This window comes from Eublepharis macularius, chromosome 5 (assembly GCF_028583425.1).
Source record: "Eublepharis macularius isolate TG4126 chromosome 5, MPM_Emac_v1.0, whole genome shotgun sequence".
Classification (NCBI taxonomy): Eukaryota; Metazoa; Chordata; class Lepidosauria; order Squamata; family Eublepharidae; genus Eublepharis; species Eublepharis macularius.
Window position 1 is genome coordinate 169,437,779 of NC_072794.1, and position 19,208 is coordinate 169,456,986.

Sequence of the window (19,208 nt, forward strand, 5' to 3'; positions counted from 1 at the left end):
TTCTACAGTAAAGTTGATTCGTCTTGAAGGTGCTACTGGACTCTATCCTAGCAGTGGCAGGGAAGTCTCGGCTCCTTCCACATCTTGAGCTGTGCCTTCAAAGGAACCCCTAGCCCCTTGGCAGGTAGTGAAGAATAAGGGTGCTGCCGTTTGGTATAAAAGTAAGGAGCGGCACCTTTGTTGCAAATACGGTCCCTACAACTATTTGATCAACACCAAGCCTATGTTTTTGGCACTAGCTTGAAAGAGACTGAATGCTGGTAATTTTAATGGTTTGAAATTGATTTTATGAACTTTGGCATAAGCTCTCTCAGGAGCCTCTTAGATCAGATTGTCGTTAAAAAACATTTAATAAATTTAATAATTCTGAGACTGAATCTGCTGGCTTGCTAGAAATTAGCTGAAGTCACTGTTTTGGAGGAGGGTGTCTGCAAAACTAAGTCAAATTGAGGTGACAAGAGAGAAATTTCTATGAATACTGGGTGTGTGTGATGTGCCATTGGGTCACTTCCAACTTCTGCCAACCCTATGAATCAAAGACCTCTAAAATGTCCTATCATAACAGCCTTGCTCAGATGTTGCAATTTGGCTTCCTTTATTTAGCCCAGCCAACTCGTTCTGTGTCTTCCCCTTTTCTTACTGCCTTCAGTGATTTCTAGAATTATTGTTTTTTCCAGAGAGTCTTGTCTTCTCATGATGTGACCAAAGTATGTTAGCCTCGGTATGATCAGTTTAGTGTCTAGGAGAATTCAGGCTTGATTTAATCTAGAACCCTCTCAGGTATCTTTTTGGCAGTCAAAGTCTTCTCCAACACCACCTTTCAAAGGAATCCATTTTCATCCTGGGAGCTTTCCTCATTCTCCCACTTACACATCCATACATAGTAATAGGGAATATCACAGTGCGGATTATCTTGATTTTGGTCCCCAGAGAGATATCTTTCTCTTTAAGGATCTTTTCTAATTTCGTCATGGCTGCCCTTACAAGTCTGAATCTCCTTCTGAGTTCTTGGTTGCAGTTTCCTTTTTGGTTGGAGATTGACCTATGGAACAGAAAATCTTTTAACGATTTCAGTTTCTTCATTGTCAACTTTAAAGCTGTGTAATTCCTTGGCGGTCACTACTTTTGTCTTCTTGATGTTCAGCTGTAATCCTGCTTTGGCGCTTTCTCCTTCAATCTTCATCAGTAGTTGTTTCAGGTCTTCACTTTTTTCTGATGGTGTCTCATCATAGACCACTTTCTAAGAAATCAGAAGAAGATTTAGACTCGCAAAGGCAGCTGTGAGGGAGCTAGGAAAGAGGCTTAAAGATCAGGTTGTCTCTCTGGGGACCAAGATCAAGATAACCCACACTATGGTATTCTCCATTACTATGTATAGATCTGTAAGTTGGACAATGAAGAAAGCTGGCAGGGAGAAAATGGATTCATTTGAAATGTGGTGTTAGAGTTTAATGGATTCCATGGCTGGACAAACAGACAACTGAATGGGTTCTAGATCAAATCAAGCCTGAATTCAGCATTCAGAATTTGGAGGGAGGGAGGTGCCATCCTGACAATGGGATACTATTTGAATTTCTCATGAAGAAAAGGAGAAGTGGCATTTTCAAGTCTTCTTCAGACGGAAAGGGTAGTTGCAAATGCAGAAGGACCTGCCTGCCTCTCCGATGGCTGCATTAGAACCGAGGTTGTCTCCTACGTTCCTGCTGCTGCTCACCTTTCTTGGTAAGTGCTGAAGGCAGAAATGGACTCTTCTTGATTTCTCTGGCTCTGATCACAAGAAGTGATGCACTCCATTCTAAGGGGACTTTTAGGCTGGAAAATAGTTCATAATTCCAAGCCAGAGCCCAGGGAGCAGCAACACAAGGACCGGCTTGTAGGACTCAAGATTTGAGGCTAGGCAGAGAAAGTCTTGTTAATTCTGGGGCTCTGAGCAAAAGTGGGCAGGTCTCCATCCCTTGTTGCTTCACTTGTGGCCAATGGGGGGGGGTCCTCAGGGTAGAAGCTGCTGCTGTTACCCCAATGTAGACCAAAGAGGGATGGGACCCCCTCCTACCATCCTGAAGTGGATTTTTTCAAACCTTCTCAAGCTGCTGATGGCAGCATCACCCACCAACAGAGCCTCCAGAGAGGAAAGGCACCTGAAGGCAAGGAGAGCAACATTGGCTTGCTTGGACCCAGCTGCAGCCTTGGAGCCTGCCTGCCCAACTATGGCTCAGCAGGTTCTCTTCCCTTTTTATCCTCACAACAGCCCTGTGAAGTAGGAGAGCTGAGCTGAGAGAGGGTGGCTGGCCCAAGGTGGCCTATGAGTATCATAGCAGAGTGAGAATTTGACCCTGGCACCCCTTGGTCCTGGTGTGATGTTCCAGTTGTTGTAACTCATGAGCTCTTCCAGTAGCCAGGCACCTATCTGGATCTTACCCTCTCATTAAGCTGGTGCCACTGGGATGCCCAGCAAGGCTCTGGCCCCCCACCTGGAGCATTGCTCTCAAGCCATACTTGTCCTTTAGAATATTTTGAACAAGATACTGATAGACTAACCCCTTTTTGAGTGACCAAAATAGCTGATAAATAAATCGTATGTTGGCCCAAGAAACCTAATTAAAGGATTCCATGTCTGGGCCAATAGCAGGGTCTGTCATTTAGCAGAGTAAGCCTGATTACAAGTGGCTGTGAACTGGTTCCGCTGGCTGGTGTGTGTGCAGGAGAGAAAACAACAAAGTAGATGCTTGTACTGAGAAGGGAAATAAGAGTTCTTTATTATAGGAACTCCATTACTCTGATAGGAAAGGAGGAGAGACAGATCCTAAATACTTATCTAGTCCATGCATCCACCCTTCTAAGATGGAGGGAGGAGAAGGAGAGAGCCTGAAACAAAGCTAGGAAGAGAAGAGTGAGAAGGAGGATGTCACGAGGAGGAAGTCCTGAGAATAGCAATCTACATATCAAAGAGAAAGAGTACCCTAACCTCGCTATCATTCTAAGTCTTTGTTTTGTCCCCCTCTGAGGAAAGGGATAGCGCTGAATCCTCCTTTTCCAAGCAAACTTGTAGGATTCTCAGGCCATATGTCATTAACCAAAAGTTGCTGAAGAGGGAATTTTTCAGAAATATTCACAAGTGGGGGCCAGCCACATAAAGTTGTGGATTGTGGAGTCAGTTTTCGCCGCAGTTGTCCCAGCAAACCTTCCCTGTTACTGACTGACCCCCCCAAACCCAACCTTGCCTGCTACTTTTGCTTCTCCCTGCCAAACACTCCCCCCTCCCTCTCCCTGTGAAACGCTCTCACGCTTTATCGCTCTCTCTGACGTGTTTGTACTTTATTCTGCAGCTCTGCCTTCCCAGCCAATGATCAGCGGCCCTGTTGACAGAGTGGATGCAGGAGCCTTGGCAACTTTCAACTGCCTCGCATGTAAATTCCCTTCTCGAGACATCACAGTCACTTGGACCAAAAATCGGAACCGGATTGAAGCTCTCCCAACCACCATTGCGAAGTATGACACCACCTACTGCGTCACGAGCACTGCCCAATTGCCACTCACAGAGAAAGATATCAACTCAAGACTCACTTGTCATATCAACGACAGCTCCTCAGAAAAGCCCCTGCAGCAGAGTTATGATCTCAGAGATGTCCTACGAGGTAGGGAGAGTGATGGGCTATGAGTACTGGTAAGGGGGTCATAATGGGGAAGGGAAGAAGATGTATGTATGGGATGCTGGAGGCTGGGGGTGGCTCCTGGGTATTTTGGGAGAATCTGATTGGCTGCCAGATTGGCAGAACTGGCCATATCTAAGCAGGTAACTCTTCTGCTCTTAGGAATGAGTAATGGGGCAGCTCGAGTTTGGGGACAGTCAGTATTAAGAGAGCGCAAGGTGACAGGATAGATTCCATTTCATGGCAGGACTCTGTGGATTGACTTTGGTTTGCTCAGTAGGGCTAAAGAGGCAGTGCAGAGTCTGAAAATATGAATTTTGGATGGGACACCAGTATTCAAATCCAAGTTAAAGAACTTTAGCATTTGGGCTCCTAAAACATCTTTTAATGAACAGTTCTACTGAGAAGGGTGCCTACTGATTTCATCAGCTGATAGGAGTCAAGTGGTTTTAGGCCTGGGGAAAAGGCCATCAACACAGAGGGGGAAGGTTTCTGTTCCTTGAACAGCTTTGCAAAGGAGGATGTAGCTCCGGAGTCATTATTCCCCCACCCTAACCAACAAAAGAGAACGTTCCCTCGGGCTTTGCTCTCTAGTTCAAAGGGTGACTGAAAAGATGCAAATCGCTTGTAATTATAATGATGTTTATTAAAAGATTAATAAGCAAATCTGTTACAAGCAAGTTGAGGATTCACAACAGCAAAGAAAACTTACAATCTTTCTTTGACTGCTGGGCTCCTTAGCCCAGCAACAGACGAACCCCCAAGGCCTAGTTCTGGAGCACATCTGCATAGTATCATAGTTTCACATCTACCAGTGAAGTCCAAAGAACCACAGGCTGTTTGGCTAGTTCATGCTTTGGACAGTGAAGGAAGGTATTGGGCAGCCAGTCAACTTCAGCCAAGACCTTCAGACCTCAACAACAACAGGAAGCAATTTGCATGCAGTTTTGAGTCCAACATACATGCCATTATGGCAGCCTGTGAGATTTATGACTCTCTGCCTGGACAGTCATATTCTGGTTCTGCCCCAATACTGAGTAGTCTGTCCCAATGAGCCAAAGAAATCGGCAGGCACTTTTCCTAGCATGAATGGGCGAGTATGTTTCAGTGGGTGTGGGAAGCTCTGAAGAATTGCCTACTGCAACAAAAGGGTTTCCTCTTGCATGAACGGTTCTCCACTCACGAAAGAGAAATGAGCGATTTTGCTTCCTCCCCTCTACCCAATGCAGCTGACCCACCCTCCTGTGATATTAGTACACACAACAATTTTGATCCCAAGAATGAGTGTTCTCGGGACACGAAATGGATTTAGTGGGAAGGGGAGCATGATCCCATGACCTTTGCATCTGCAGGATGCAAAATCCATCACCATGTTTTGCATCTTTCCCTGCCTTCCCTCAGCAGCCCCACAAGACATTGACAAGTCCTTGCTCTCAATACAGGGCTATGGGCAGGATGGAACCAAGGGAATTGCTTGCAATCGCCTCCATCTTCCTCTGATGGCACAAGTTAGCAGAAACACCTCTCCATCAGTAGAACGAGGAAAGTGGGGAAAGTCCTGCCGTATCTGGGTGGATACGAGCCAGTGAGTGCAGGATGCTGTGTTAATCATTGCTTATCTGTTCACTTTTAACTGGTTTCACATTGAAAAATGGACCCAATGGATAATGAATGGTTTTGCTTTCTTTGCTCAGTTGCACCGCATGTGACAGTGGAAACCAGCCTGTCTTCTCTCATCCCATTGAATCGTTCTGTGAGACTCACCTGCGTAGTGAATAACTTTTATCCCAATGACATTGTTGTGATGTGGATGACAAGGGACAAGGTGATAAAAAGTGCTAATTATGGAACTCCAAATCAAGATGGATCGTTCTCCCTCAACCTTACTTTCAATAGAACAAAATCAGAACCAAGCAAGTATACATACACCTGCGGAGTGCGTCATAATTCTCAAAGTACAGTTTATGTAGAAAGACTATTGAACTTTGGGATGCAACCTAAAGAAAATGGAAACATCTGTTTCATTGAGTCAGGTAAGTATCAGTATCTTCTCATAAGCATAGGATGAGAACTAGGAGGATACCACGTCCAGCTTCTTCTTTTTTAAATTTTTATTGGGTAGATTAATACACACATATATCTAATACATACATCAGTTCCCTATAACACTCTACAACATTTATACCATATATTAATTAATTAAAACATATATTCCCCACCCTCCCTCCCCCTTTCTCTCTTGACCTCCAACAGCACTAAAACCTTTTTAATTCTCTTCATATTTTATCTATTTCTAATATTTCTAATATTCCCGTTTCTTAAAGGTAAAGTTCCTACCTAAACTTTAATTCCACTATCATATTGACATCAGTAATTATCCATAGACCATAATTGTCCCTTCACATCCCACTTATTTTCCAGATATTCTTTAAATTTCTCCCAGTCTTTTAAAAATTCATTTGAATTTTGGTCTTTCAATTTTCTAGTCAACTTGTCCATCTCCACCATGTACAACAGTTTTTGTATCCAATCTTCAATCTCTCAGATCTCCTCTTGCTTCCAATACTGCGCATATCATAGTCTTGCTGCCACCATCATATAATATAATAATGTCCTGTCCATTACATTAATTTTTTCCATGCTAAGTCCTAACAAAAACAGCTCAGGGTTTTTCGGCAAATTACCGTTTATAATTATCAACATTTCTGCATATATCTTAGACCAGAATTGTTTAGCCTTATCACAAGTCCACCACATATGATAAAAAGAGCCTTCATGTTGTTTACATTTCCAACACTTGTTTGACATAGCATTACTCATATTTGCTAATTTTTTCGGTGTTAAATACCATCTATACATCATCTTATATCCATTCTCTTTTAAATTTACGCATGTAGATATTTTCATAGTATTTTTCCACAAGTGCTCCCATGCCTCTATTGTAATCTCTTTATTAAAATTTAATGCCCATTTCACCATTTGTATCTTTACCACTTCATCTTCTGTATACCATTTTAATAACAACTTATAAAACTTAGAAATTATTTTTGTTCCCTCTCCAAGTAAAAGTTCTTCTAACTCTGAGTTTCTACTTCTGAAACCTACTTTTCTTTTATTTACTTCAAATAAGTCTTTAATTTGTCAGTATTGTAACCATCCATATTTAAAAGGTAAGTCGTCTTCTTTCTTCATTTTTACGTCTCTTTCTATCAACAATAATTCCATATATTTTATCCAGTCTTCTCCTTGATAGTCTGTATGTGGTTTTATCACTTCTGTCGGCACGATCCACATAGGCCTTTTCTCCTCTATATATTTTTTGTATTTTTGCCAAACCAAAAAAATATTTCTCCTTACAAAGTGGTGTTGAAACATTCCACCCATTTTATATTTCTCATAGCATAAGTATGCATGCCAACCAAACAAATTATGACCCTCCAAGGTTAGTAACTTTAAATTAGATAATTTTACCCAGTCTCTTAACCATGTTAAACATATCACTTCATGATATAATCTCAAATTTCGTAATTGTAATCCACCTCTTTCTTTTGCATCACATAACACTTTCATCTTAACTCTTAGCTTCTTCCCAGCCCACACAAAGTCTGATATTTTCCTTTGCCATTTATCGAATTGCTTGTTGTCTCTCACAATTGGGATAGTTTGAAGCAAAAACATCACTCTTGGTAACACATTCATTTTCACAACTGATATACATCCCAGCAACGACAAATTCAATTTATTCCACTTTATCAAATCCTTTTCTAATTGCGACCATAGTTTTTCATAATTATTCTTAAATAGGTCTATATTTTTCACTGTTAATTCTACTCCCAAATATTTTGTTTTTTGGACCACTTCACACTTCACAATACTCATTACGCTCAGTGACACTGAGAGATCTCTGTCTTTTGGTGCTACACCTCTGAAGATGCCAGCCACAGCTGCTGGCGAAACGTCAGGAACTACAATGCCAAGACCACGGCAATACAGCCCGGAAAACCCACAACAACCATCAATACTCATTAGCTCGGCCTGTTTCTTTTTCGTCATATTTTTACAAAGCAATTTAGATTTAGCTTTGTTAACATAAAAACCTGCCAGCTCTCCAAATTCTTGATACCTGGTCCAGCTTCTGAAGCAGGATCTCATAAAATATTTGTGGCAGCAGGGGGCCTTTTCCCAGTCCAAAGAAATGAAGGTGAATCTTGGCTGTAAAGGGATGTTTGGAACATCTGGTCTGCCTCACTTTGCATTAACCACTTGCACAGCCAGTGGTTCTCCTGTCTCTGGTGTTTTGTGGATGTTAGATCCCAGAAAAAAAGCCCTTGTTCTGAGTGTGCACTCATCTGTCCAGAAGGGCAGCTTATAAGCATACTGTTATTATTATTGTTGTTGTTTTGAATTTATCATGCAATCATTAATGTTTGTTTCTGTTACGAGCACCAAAAGAGAAGGAAGCTCTTTTTTAAATTACAGGAGGGAAACACAAATATAGCAATCCAGAAGAAACATATATTAAGGATTCACAGCAGCATTTGACCAAAGATTTGTGCCAATTTTAACGAAAAATATGCAAAATAATATCATTGAGGGAGGTTCCTCTTTTTGAAAGGAGTCATTGCCCAGGTGGGTTCTGTGCATGCTAGATGGCCTCGGTTGCACATAGCTCCCAGAGTGATTTTCCCATAGAAAACAATGGCTGATTTTTTTGCAAATAGCCAAACTGAATTAGAGAATCAATTCGGAATTTGAGAGATTCTGAAATTTTTTCTCAGAGCCTTCTAAAAAACTTAGATTTGATGATTTGTTGAGAGGAAGGGAAATTCTTAAAGCGTCTTTCTGTTCAATTTCTGCAGTCCTCCCTCAGTGCTTGGGACGGGCACTGTCCGTAATGCCTGGAACATTCAGGGAATTATCGTTCCCCGAAGCCACACATTGAATGTTGGGGTCTCTGGGGACCACAGGAGACTTTTCTTCTTTTGTCCCCCTCTGCCGTTCCAGCCTCACCACCTCACAGACCGCATGGAGCCAGTTCGGAGGAAGCCACAACCTCAGCTGCCAATTTGTTAGTGCTAGGCCAGAAGTACCTGCAGCATCTCCTTTCAAATTTGGAATGTGGGTTTGAGAAGGTGGTCAGTGCTCCACCACCACCATTTTAGCCCTGATGGCATCACCGGGCTCGTCTTTGGCTTAAAGACTGAAATCAGAAAAGACGGGATTATCCCTGAAATCAGGTGCCCTAGCATGATGCGTAATGGTGTGATGGAGGCTAAAAGGGAAGGGAGAAAACTTGTCCCCCTCCCAGGCAAGGATTTGGCTCAGAGTCCATGTCCTTGAAATGATCTTCCCCCGTCAATGTCCTTTAAAATGACCTCTTGCCATTCAAAGGATCAATGGGGGCTGTAAATTGAGCACCCAACCTTGTTCGCTCTCTCTTTTCCCTTTAGCCAAGTTCCCCTTCATTCACCATCTGCCTCCTCCTTCATGTCCTTCCTTGCCCAACCTTTTCCCTACTTCCTTGCTGTTCCTTTCTTACCCTCTTCTGGGATCCCTGGAGATCACATTGCAGCTTAAGGGGATCTAGTAGGGGGAAGGTTTGGAATCAGGGTGCTGCTGAGGGTGTTCTTCTCCCAGTTTCAACCCTCTCCCTCTGGCCTCAGATTTCAGCCTCACAGCCATCCAAGCATATAGACCTCGTTTGTAGGTTCCAATCCTGTGAGTCTAGCACATTGCGGTCTATACTGGGTGATCAAGATGGCAGTAGGCTCCATAGGAAATAAATCAAAATACATCCAAAAGGTTTGCTGATCTGCTCTCTTGTTGTTACAGGTCTGTTTCTGCTCTCCAACCCTGGTCTCTGGATAGGGTTTCTTCTCGGCAAGATTGTGACTGCTCTCCTCCTCTTCTACCTTTTCTTGAGAAAATCAGCTAGCAGGATTGCAGGATTGAGAAAACCAGCTAGCAGGAATGCATCAACAGAGGAGCAAAGGGGCTTGGCGGAGTGATCTGCTGATGATTTCTTTGTGCCTCATATCGGTGCTACCTCACCATAACAAGAAATCATTACTAATCGTTAATTTTAAATAATAAATTGGCAAGGCCCCATGGAATGGTTTGTTAGCTGTAACCCAGCTATTGCACTTCTGCTAACTTTTGTTCTTCTGTTCACACTGCTAGATTAAAATTTTGCTGAAAAGCTCTGCGAAACTGTCACCACCTTGCTTTCAATGTAGCTGACTTTGTTTCCATTCACTATTTTTTCCTAAGGAAAAAGAGATGCTTTAGCACCCAAGTTAGAGGGGCCTGGAAGTATTTAGGATGAATCCACGATTAATGCTTCTGCAGAGAGAGCATGCTTGAGCTTGAGGATGTTCTGGGATGGTCCATGAATTCTTGGGTTAGGGTGGAAATGCATGTTACCAAGTACTTGCAGTTCCTCGAGCCTCATTTCACATGTTTCCCCCTCCAACTTTCCATACACTTGCTCGCACAGTCACACTTGAATTTGATCCACATGACTACATTAACAAGTTCGATATCAGTTCCTCCTCAACTGCTAAAAGTATCCGTTTCTTCCACTTCCTCCATCTGTTCATTGAAATGCAGATCTTGATCATTTATCACACCTTGGCAAGTCAAAGGAGCCTACGGTACTTGATCTCGGAGCAAGGGACTCACTTGCAGGTGCAATCACTCATTCTTTGGGATTTCAGCCCAAAGAAGTCCCAATTCAACCCACTGTGGAGCACAGGAGCAGGCCAGGGCCCTTTCTGCCCCCTGCCCAGGTAGAACTCCCAGGTTCCACAACTACCCTATTCAGCTCGAATCGGAGCTGAATAAGCTGGCTGCAGGGCGCAGGAGTGCTCCTGGGCCCTTTCTGCCCCCCCCCCCCCAGCGGCATTCCTAGTCTCTGCAGTGGCCCAATTCAGGGCCAAATTGGGTGGCTGCAGGGTGCAGGAGTACTCCAGGGCCAATTCCCCCTCCCAGCAGCACTCCTGGCTCTGCAGTTCCCAAATCAGGCCTGGGATTGGCTGGCGGAGGGAAGGGTCCACCTGCCAAACCCTCTGCAGCCCGATTGGGGTGAGGTGGTGGCAGGATGGATGGGCCTGCCTCCCAGCCCTTTTCCAACATGATTGGCCAGCACTAGCGAGGGGGCAATGCCAGGCCCAGCCACCCTGTCCTCCCCCCACCCAGACTGGGATGTGGCAGAGGGGGCAATGCCACACCTGGCTGCGCTGCCCTCCCCTTGACTAGATCATGTTGCAGTGGAGGCAGCAATGCCTGGCCCACCTGCCCTGCCCCTTTCTAGAGCCCACAGCGGGCTTTGTTGCTAGTAGAACATAATAGTAAAGAATCCGGTAGCACCTTTAAGACTAACCAATTTTACTGTAGCATAAGTTTTTGAGATCCACAGCTCTCTTCGTCAGATGCATGGAGTGTATGAAGAAACTGGCTAGAGATATATAGGTGGTGAGGGGAGGGAGAAGTAGATGGAAATCAGTTGCAAAAGTCATGAAAGAGCTGGAGTGCACAATCCAGGCTGGGTGTGACCCGTTCCCTCCATAGCTGAAGCTGAATAGAATGACTGAGGGCCAAACTACACATGACGAATGACACTTGAACGGCAAGTGGATTGAGTGGAGGGCAAGTGAACAGGGAGAAATACACTTGCCATTCAAGTGTCATTCGTCATGTGTAGCTTGGCCCTGAAAGGCAGTTCCTTCTGATAATTAGATAACCATTCACAGTCTCTATTCAATCCAAGTCTGACTGAGTCAAATTTACATATGGCCGAAAGTGGCCTCCCCTCCCCTCCCAGGAGGAGTGGAAGGACACTGCGCCGCAGGGGAATGTAAGTGTGGGGCTGGGGCTTGGGCTGGGGTGGGAGCTGGGGGGGTCGGTGGTAGGGGGCTGGGGTTTGGACAGTTTAAAGGGCCCTGCCACCAGCAGGTCCCTTTAAACTAACAGCTTACAGATGGTGAGGGAGGATCCCCCCCGCTGCCTGCCAGCTGATAGTTTAAAGGGACCTGCTGCTTGCAAGGTAGGAAAGGGCCCTTTAAACTGTTAAAGGCACCTTACCCTGCCACTGTTAAGGCCGGAAGGGGGCATTTAAACCCCACAAACTGGTTCGTAACTGGTCCAGTTCCGTGGTCGTGGTTCATGAAACCCACGAACCATGAACCTCCTGGTTCGTTTTTGTTTTGTTTTGTTTTGTTCCGTGCCCATCTCTAGTCAGGATGCTGAAGCAATCATAGGAGATGCAATCCCCTGTATCCATCAAATGCATCCACAGGAAGAGGAAAAAGAGGCAGGCAATTCCTGCTCCCGGTGCCTGCCTGGATCAGAAGATGAAAAAGTTACTGGGGATCAAGCAGGCTGCAGATTCATGGTTGGGAGGCTTCTCTCAGCTCGGTGGTTAAAAATGTGATCTAGTAAAAAAACAAAAAAAAAACCCTGAGATCTTGGAATGAGAATAAATAGCAGAACTTCAACACCCTCTGCTGATCACTTCAGCTCATGTCAAGGTAGCTAAGCGAACCAACAATGGCTGTTTTCACAAACACTGGCACAAAAGTAGGGGAACCCCACAGGAAACAGAAAAATAACACACTCTTTCTCAATTTTGATATTAAAGTGCAAATGCTAATTGCTTTATCAATACATAAATGATCCAAAGTTCATAATACTTATTTCCTAGTACCACAATGCAACAATTCCTATACAACCATAGTGCAATAAATACAGTAAGATACAAGTGTATCTTGTAAGATAAGTGTATTTCTTGCACTATGGTTGTATAGGAATTGTTGCATTGTGGTACTAGGAAATAAGTATTATGTATTGATAAAACAATTAGCATTTGCACTTTAATATCAAAATTGAGAAAGAGTGTGTTATTTTTCTGTTTCCTGTGGGGTTCCCCTACTTTCATGTCAAGGTAGCAGCTGCATTTTATACAATGGTATCCACTCCGTGATCAGGGCAAAAACAGCCAACTAAGGGCCAAGCTACACATGACGAACGACACTTGAACGGCAAGTGGATTGAGTGGAGGGCAAGTGAACAGGGAGAAACACACTTGCTGTTCAAGTGTCATTCGTCATGTGTAGCTTGGCCCTGAGCTCTAGCCTGGACCTCGTGTTCATGCTTCATCATGTTTGATCACAGGAAAAAGGTAAGGAGTCTCTCAAAGACCCCACTAGAACATACATGTGGAAAAATTAGTTTATTTATAACCCTGCCTTTCCTTTGTAGCTGAGAGCAGGGTCGTTTCCACGCGTCCTGGCATAGCGCTAAACTCACGGAATGAGGGCATCTTCCTGGCATGATTTCTGATGTCATCGTGCCACAATTCCGTTCTTGTGGAGCGATGACGTCAGAAATCGTGTCAGGAAGAAGCCCTCATTCTGTGAGTTTAGCGCTATGCCGGGCCATGTGGAAACGACGCAACTTACCAAGCCAAATTGAAACCATTCAAAGTACAATTTAAATAAATAAATAAATAAATAAATAATATGAAGAGAGATGGTCCTTCAGATATGTGGGTCTTAGGCCATGGAATGCTTTAAATGTCACAACAACCAGCTGCTTGGGTGGAACTGGGAAACAAACTGCTAACCGACATAGCTGTTTTAAAGTAGTCAAGATGAGTTCTAGATGGCTGCCCTGGATAAAAACTGAGCCATCACATCCTGAACTAATGGAAGCTTCCAGTTTGTTTTCAAGGCTAGCCCAACCTAGACTGTGCTACAGAAATTCAGCCACGACACTATAAGAGCACGTCCAGGTTGGCTGAGTTTAGGAAAGGAGAGAGTTGGCGAGCCAATGCCACCTGTAGAAGGCACTCTTGCTCCCTGTACAAATTTGCTTTTCCCATGCTGGGTCCGCGAGCACTGCAGCACACGGTCCTTAAAACCATCCATCAGCCGCAGTACTCACTTCTTCAGCCACACAGTGGCTGTGGGAACAGCTGCACAGTTAATACTAGTACACTGTTCTAAATCTACCCAGGACTTCTCTGCTGGAATTTTTAACATAAACTTGACTTTCTCACCTCTCCCCCTTTCCTTGCTGCTGCAGATCCTTGAACCGGGCAAACATCCTCCCTCGTCCACCAACAGAAGTGACGCTCTGCCAGGAGACCACCGCATGCTCAACAAAAGCCCCCATTCAAAAGGTCAGCTGGTAATCAAAAGGGTATTTCTTGGGAAGATATGGAGCTCAGCAGCCAAGACCCTCCTGCAAATTAAGAAACTCTGGAAGAGAGGAGGTCATGAGGAGACGGGAGGACATATTGATGTGCCCAGTCCATGGATTCATTGTCCAATCCATTAACCAGTAAGGGACATGGAAGGAAACCTTAGCCCTGGCTAAAGAGCTAGCCTGCTGTTAACTCAAGTCGGTGGGTCCTCTGGTCTAGGCAACTGGGCTGCTGCTTCCTTTGAAATCTCCCTGAAAGCTAAAATTGCAAAAGTAAGGCTATCGTCCTTTAGTCACATCATGAGAAGACAAGATTCTTTGGAGAAGCCAATAATGCTAGGAAAAGCGGAAGGCAGTAGGAAAAGAGGAAGACCTAAAATGAGAATCAATAAAAGAAGTCATGTCCTCTAGTTTGCAGGATCTGAGCAAGAATGTGTTAATGATAGGATGTTTTGAAGGTCTTTCATTCATAGGATCGCCATAAGTCAGAGGTGACTTGATGGCACATAACACACACATGCCTTGGTTCAATCATCAACCAAAATGGAGACTGCAACAAAAAAATCGGAAAGAGAATGAGACTCAAAAGGGGAACCATAAAGAACCTCGAAAAATATCCTTATGAACAAAGATGTATTGCTGGTAACCAAGATCAAGATGCAGAGGAGTTAGCCATGTTAGTTTGTAGTAGCAAAATCAAAAAGAGTCCAGTAGCATCTTTAAGACTAACCAACTTTATTGTAGCATAAGCTTTTGAGATTCACAGCTCTCTTCGTCAGATGCAAGATCAAGATAATCCACACCATACGGTATTCCCATTACTATGTGTGGATATGAAAGTTGAACAATGAAGAAAGCAGATAGGAAGTAAGTTGAGGAGAGCTTTGTGGACAGCCAAAAAGACAAATAAGTGGGTACTAGATCAAATCAAGCTTGAATTCTCCCTAGAAGCTAAAATGATGAAACTGAGGCTATTGTACTTCGGTCACATCATGCGAAGACAAGACTCTCTGGAAAAGTCAATAATGAAAGAGGAACAACTAGAACGAGATGGCTGGGCTCAATAAAAGAAGCCACATCCTCCAGTTTGCAGGATCTGGGCAAGCACGTTAATGACAGAGTGTTTGGGAGGCCTTTCATTCAAAGGATCGCCATTGGTCTGAGGCGACTTGAAAGGTACATAACACACACAAGACTGGACATCGTCTCTGTTTCATGGCTGAGGGTTAGTTAGAGAAATTGGTGGCAGTCCAGTACTCTGGGAGATGAGGACTCACTCTCCAGTTTTTAGTGTTTTGGTCTTGCTCTCCCACTCAAGTCCTTTTATGGATTCAGGGGGCCCTGATAATTACAAGGCAATCTTCTTTTTTTAAAATATATAAATAGGTTTTATTGAAACTTGAATACAGAAAATAAGTTTATAATGTGGCAAATACAAAAAATTCTGAGATAAAATACAGTACAATAAATTGCAATCACTTACCGCTTTTTGGAAGTCAAACTCCAGCCCTTTAATAGGCAATTGGTTTGTAAAAATTTGGGATCATTTCATCTCAGAGAAACTACAGGATAAAGTCTTTCAAATTGAGCACGTCCCAAGAGTTACAAACTTTTTAGAAAAATGGCTCCCATTCCTAAACTACCTTGAAATTAACAGATCCCATCCAGGCTTAAAACAGTTTTATATGTATGAATATGGGTAAGTCTTCTTCACGCTCTTCTTCTGTGGCTTCTTATGTTGTGTAACACATAGCTCACTCTCTTTAAGATATTTACAAGGCAATCTTAACCTACAAAAGATAGGATATTTCTTGTGGGAAAGAAGAAGACCCACAGGAATGACAAAATCACTTCCATCTTTCTTCAAGGCCGAGGATCTGGGTCCAAACTGCCCATCACCTCGCCGGCATCAGCCCCTCTTCTCACAAAAATACACAAGTAACACTGGGACCAGCAAGTGGGTGGGATCTTGTGAACCAAATCTTCCTCCAACAGAGACTTTAATTATTTAGAATATTTCTATCCCGTCTCTTGAGTTCTTCTCAAAGCGGCTGACAATTAAAGCACCGTCACAAAGTAAAAAACGAGCCATTAAAAGACATGCCGTTGGCCATAACCTGCATCAAAACTATTCCTAAAACCGTAGACTATTAAAAAGCTGGTGAGATAAACCTCCTAGTTTAGCTTCCTTCAACAAACAGACTCTACAATCAGAGGGAATCTTTATCCCTTGAAGGAATGCTTCACAGAAGATAGCCCTAAATTCCAGTTTAGGGACAAACATAACTTTTCTCTCATTGACATCAGATAGCAGCCACTGGAAATTCATTTCTCAACCAGCACAGCAGCCCTGTTTGGATTGGGACCACAGCACAGAGAAGAAAGGGCTCTCCCCACCCCCAGCCCTCCTACCCCAAGGAGCATTATTTGCTCTATAACAACAACAACATTCAGTTTATATACCACCCTTCAGGACAACTTAACACCCACTCAGAGCGGTTCACAAAGTGTGTTATTATTATCCCCACAACAAACAAACACCCTGTGAGGTGGGTGGGGCTGAGAGAGCTCCGAGAGAGCTGTGACTGACCCAAGGTCACCCAGCTGGCTTCAAACAGAGGAGTGGGGAATCAAACCTGGTTCTCCAGATTAGAGTCCTGCGCTCTTAACCACTACACCAAACACTTATGAGCTGCTTTGGAAGATGGGCTGTATGGCATTATGCCCCACTGAAGTCCCTCCCCTTCCCAAACTCTGCCCTCCCCAGCCGCAAACCCCAAATCTCAAGGAATCTCCCATCCTGTTGGTAATCTTACTGAAAACACACATGGATGAAATATGACTAATTTCACTGTACTGTATGAATATGCAACGTGTAACCCAACGGACAGGCTCAAGTGGCTTGAGGACAAACACCTCTCAGCACAAAAACCATCTCTTTCCCTTAGGACCGGTGAACAGAAGCTGAGCTGAACTGGTGCATATTATCATTACGCTGGAGATAAATTATCGTTATACTGGAGATAAATTATCTGCAAGTACCACTAGTGCATCCATCGCTTGATGTCTGAAGGAGAAAGGTATGGGATATTTAGCATACATGTTCCAATGGAACTCTCAGCTTTCCCCCAGATATCTGTGTGGTTTAGTCCCAAGTGGCGGAATCCCTGTTTAGTTAGTACTGTTTGCTAGGTAGAAGAATGGGCTGTTTGTTGTGAAACCAGTTGCTCCCATCCCTGTATCTCCTTGTCAATAAACTGATGTTGTTTTCAATGCCTCAGTCTCTGCTGTAGGAACCTAAGAGCAGGAGCCTTCGTGAGCATCCTAATTCTGACCTACAAGTGAAAGGGAAGCTTACTAAAGCGTCGGACTGTAGGTCCTGAACCACAGTATGTCTTCAAAGGAAAATTCAGCATGTCAGTGCATCTGTAATGTGAAGATAATTCAATATCATGGGATGTTATCTGAATTTCCTCTGCAGAAAAGCAGAAGTGGCATTGTTAAAAATGCATATTCTGCAAACAAAGGGTCATTACAAATGCACAAAGCTCTGTCTGCCTCTCCGATGGCTGCATTCAAAGCTCAGTTGTCTCCGATGTTCCTGCTGCTGTTCACCCTTCCGTTGGGAATTCCTGGTAAGAGCTGAATGCAGAAATTCACCCTTCTGGATTTCTTTGGCTCAGATCTCAAGAAATGCACTCCATTTTAAGAGGAGTTTTAAGTTGGGAAAGGGTTTGTAATTCCAAGCCAGAGCCCAGAAGCACAGCGGCACTAGGACAGGTTTGCATGGCTGAAGATTTGAGGCTAGGCAGAGGAAGGCTTAGTGGAGCCATGAGCAAAAGTTAGCGGGGTGGGGGGCTTTCCATCCCTTGTTGCTTCACCTCTGGACACTGGAGGGGCACTCTGGATAGATGCTGCTGTCCTGACTCCAGTGTAGATGGAGGAGGAATGGGCCCCCCTCCCACCATCCTACAGCTGACTTTGCCAAGCCTTCTCAAGCTGCTGATGGCAGCATCACCCGCCAGCAACTCCTCCAGAGAGGAGTTGCCTTGGGGTGAGGGAAGGTCCTCGGAGTTGCAGGGGGAAGATTCACCCAGAGCTGAAGGCAAGGAGAGCTGCATTGGCTTGTTTGGACCCAGCTGCAGCCTTGGAGCCTGCCTGTCCAAGTATCGCACAGCTGGTTCTCTTCCTATTTATCCTCACAACAGCCCTGTAAAGAAGGAGAGCTGAGAGAGGATGGCCAGCCCAAGATGGCCTTAAAACATCATAGCAGATGGAGAATTTGGGCCTGGCACTCCTTGGTCCAGGTGTGGCGTTCTAGCTGGTAGCTGCTGTACCCCCTGAGCTCTCCCAAGCAGACAGGCATCCCCTCCACCCTTCATTCAGTACAATTTGGATCTTTCCCTCTCTTTAAGCTCCAGAGGAGTTAGCCGTGTTAGTCTGTAGTCGCAAAATAGTAAAGAGTCTAGTAGCACCTTTAAGACTAACCAACTTTTTTGTAGCATAAGCTTTCGAGAGCCACAGCTCTCTTCGTCAGGTGCATTAAGCTGGTGCCACTGGCATGCCCAGCCATGCTCCCTGGACTGCAATTGGGCTCCACTCCCCTCCCACCTGGCGCATGGCCCTCAAGCCACACTGGTCCCTGAGAAGATTTTGAAAAAGACATTGACCCTTTTTGAGTGGCCAAAAATAGGAAACTTGTAGGACTCTCAGGACAGGTGTTTTTGAGAAAACAGTTGCAAAAGTGGGCATTTTTCAGAAATATTCACAAGTGGGGGCCCACCACAAAATGTTTCGGATTGTGGAGACAGTTCTCTCCACATTTGTCCCAGCAATCCTTCTGTTACTGACCCCCTCCCAAATCCAACCTTGCCTTCTGTTTTTGCCTTTCCCTGACAAACACCTTTCCCCTCCCCTTCCTTGTGAAAGACCCTCACCCTTTACTCCTTTTGTCAAACACCCTTTGCTTTCCCCTCCACAGCAAATACCCTTAGCCACCTCCTCTTCCAAAGACCATTGGCCTTCCTCCTGTTCCCCTGGAGAAAATGGCAGCTTTAGAGGCATCAAATCTCTGCTGAGCTCCCTCTCCGGGCATCACCTTCAAATCTCCAGGAATTTCCCAACCCCGAGTTGGCAACCCTAACAGTCTGCTCATTGCTCTGGGTACTTGCTGGAAGTCTCCTCTTCTGAGGTGCATGTCTGAAGTTTGTCTGACAGTGTCAAGAAAGGGCAGCAGAAGCAGGCAAGATCTTCTGGCTAACTGGAGAAAGGACAGGGAGTAGCCCCCCCTTCTTATGCCCCAAGAGAGCATCTCAACTAAATCTACATCGGGGGGGGGGGCTCACAAAATGCAAC

General features: G+C 44.4%; 1 protein-coding gene across 1 annotated transcript; it reads left to right on the plus strand.

Annotated features, from left to right (window-relative positions):
• Positions 1 to 1,638: 1,638 nt before the first annotated feature.
• LOC129330157 (signal-regulatory protein beta-1-like) lies at positions 1,639 to 9,866 on the plus strand. The gene is made up of 4 exons (XM_054980111.1): positions 1,639 to 1,722; positions 3,327 to 3,635; positions 5,345 to 5,683; positions 9,483 to 9,866. Exons 1-4 carry the CDS (start codon positions 1,665 to 1,667, stop codon positions 9,656 to 9,658), a joined length of 882 nt encoding a protein of 293 aa, XP_054836086.1. The 5' UTR covers positions 1,639 to 1,664; the 3' UTR covers positions 9,659 to 9,866.
• Positions 9,867 to 19,208: the final 9,342 nt, after the last annotated feature.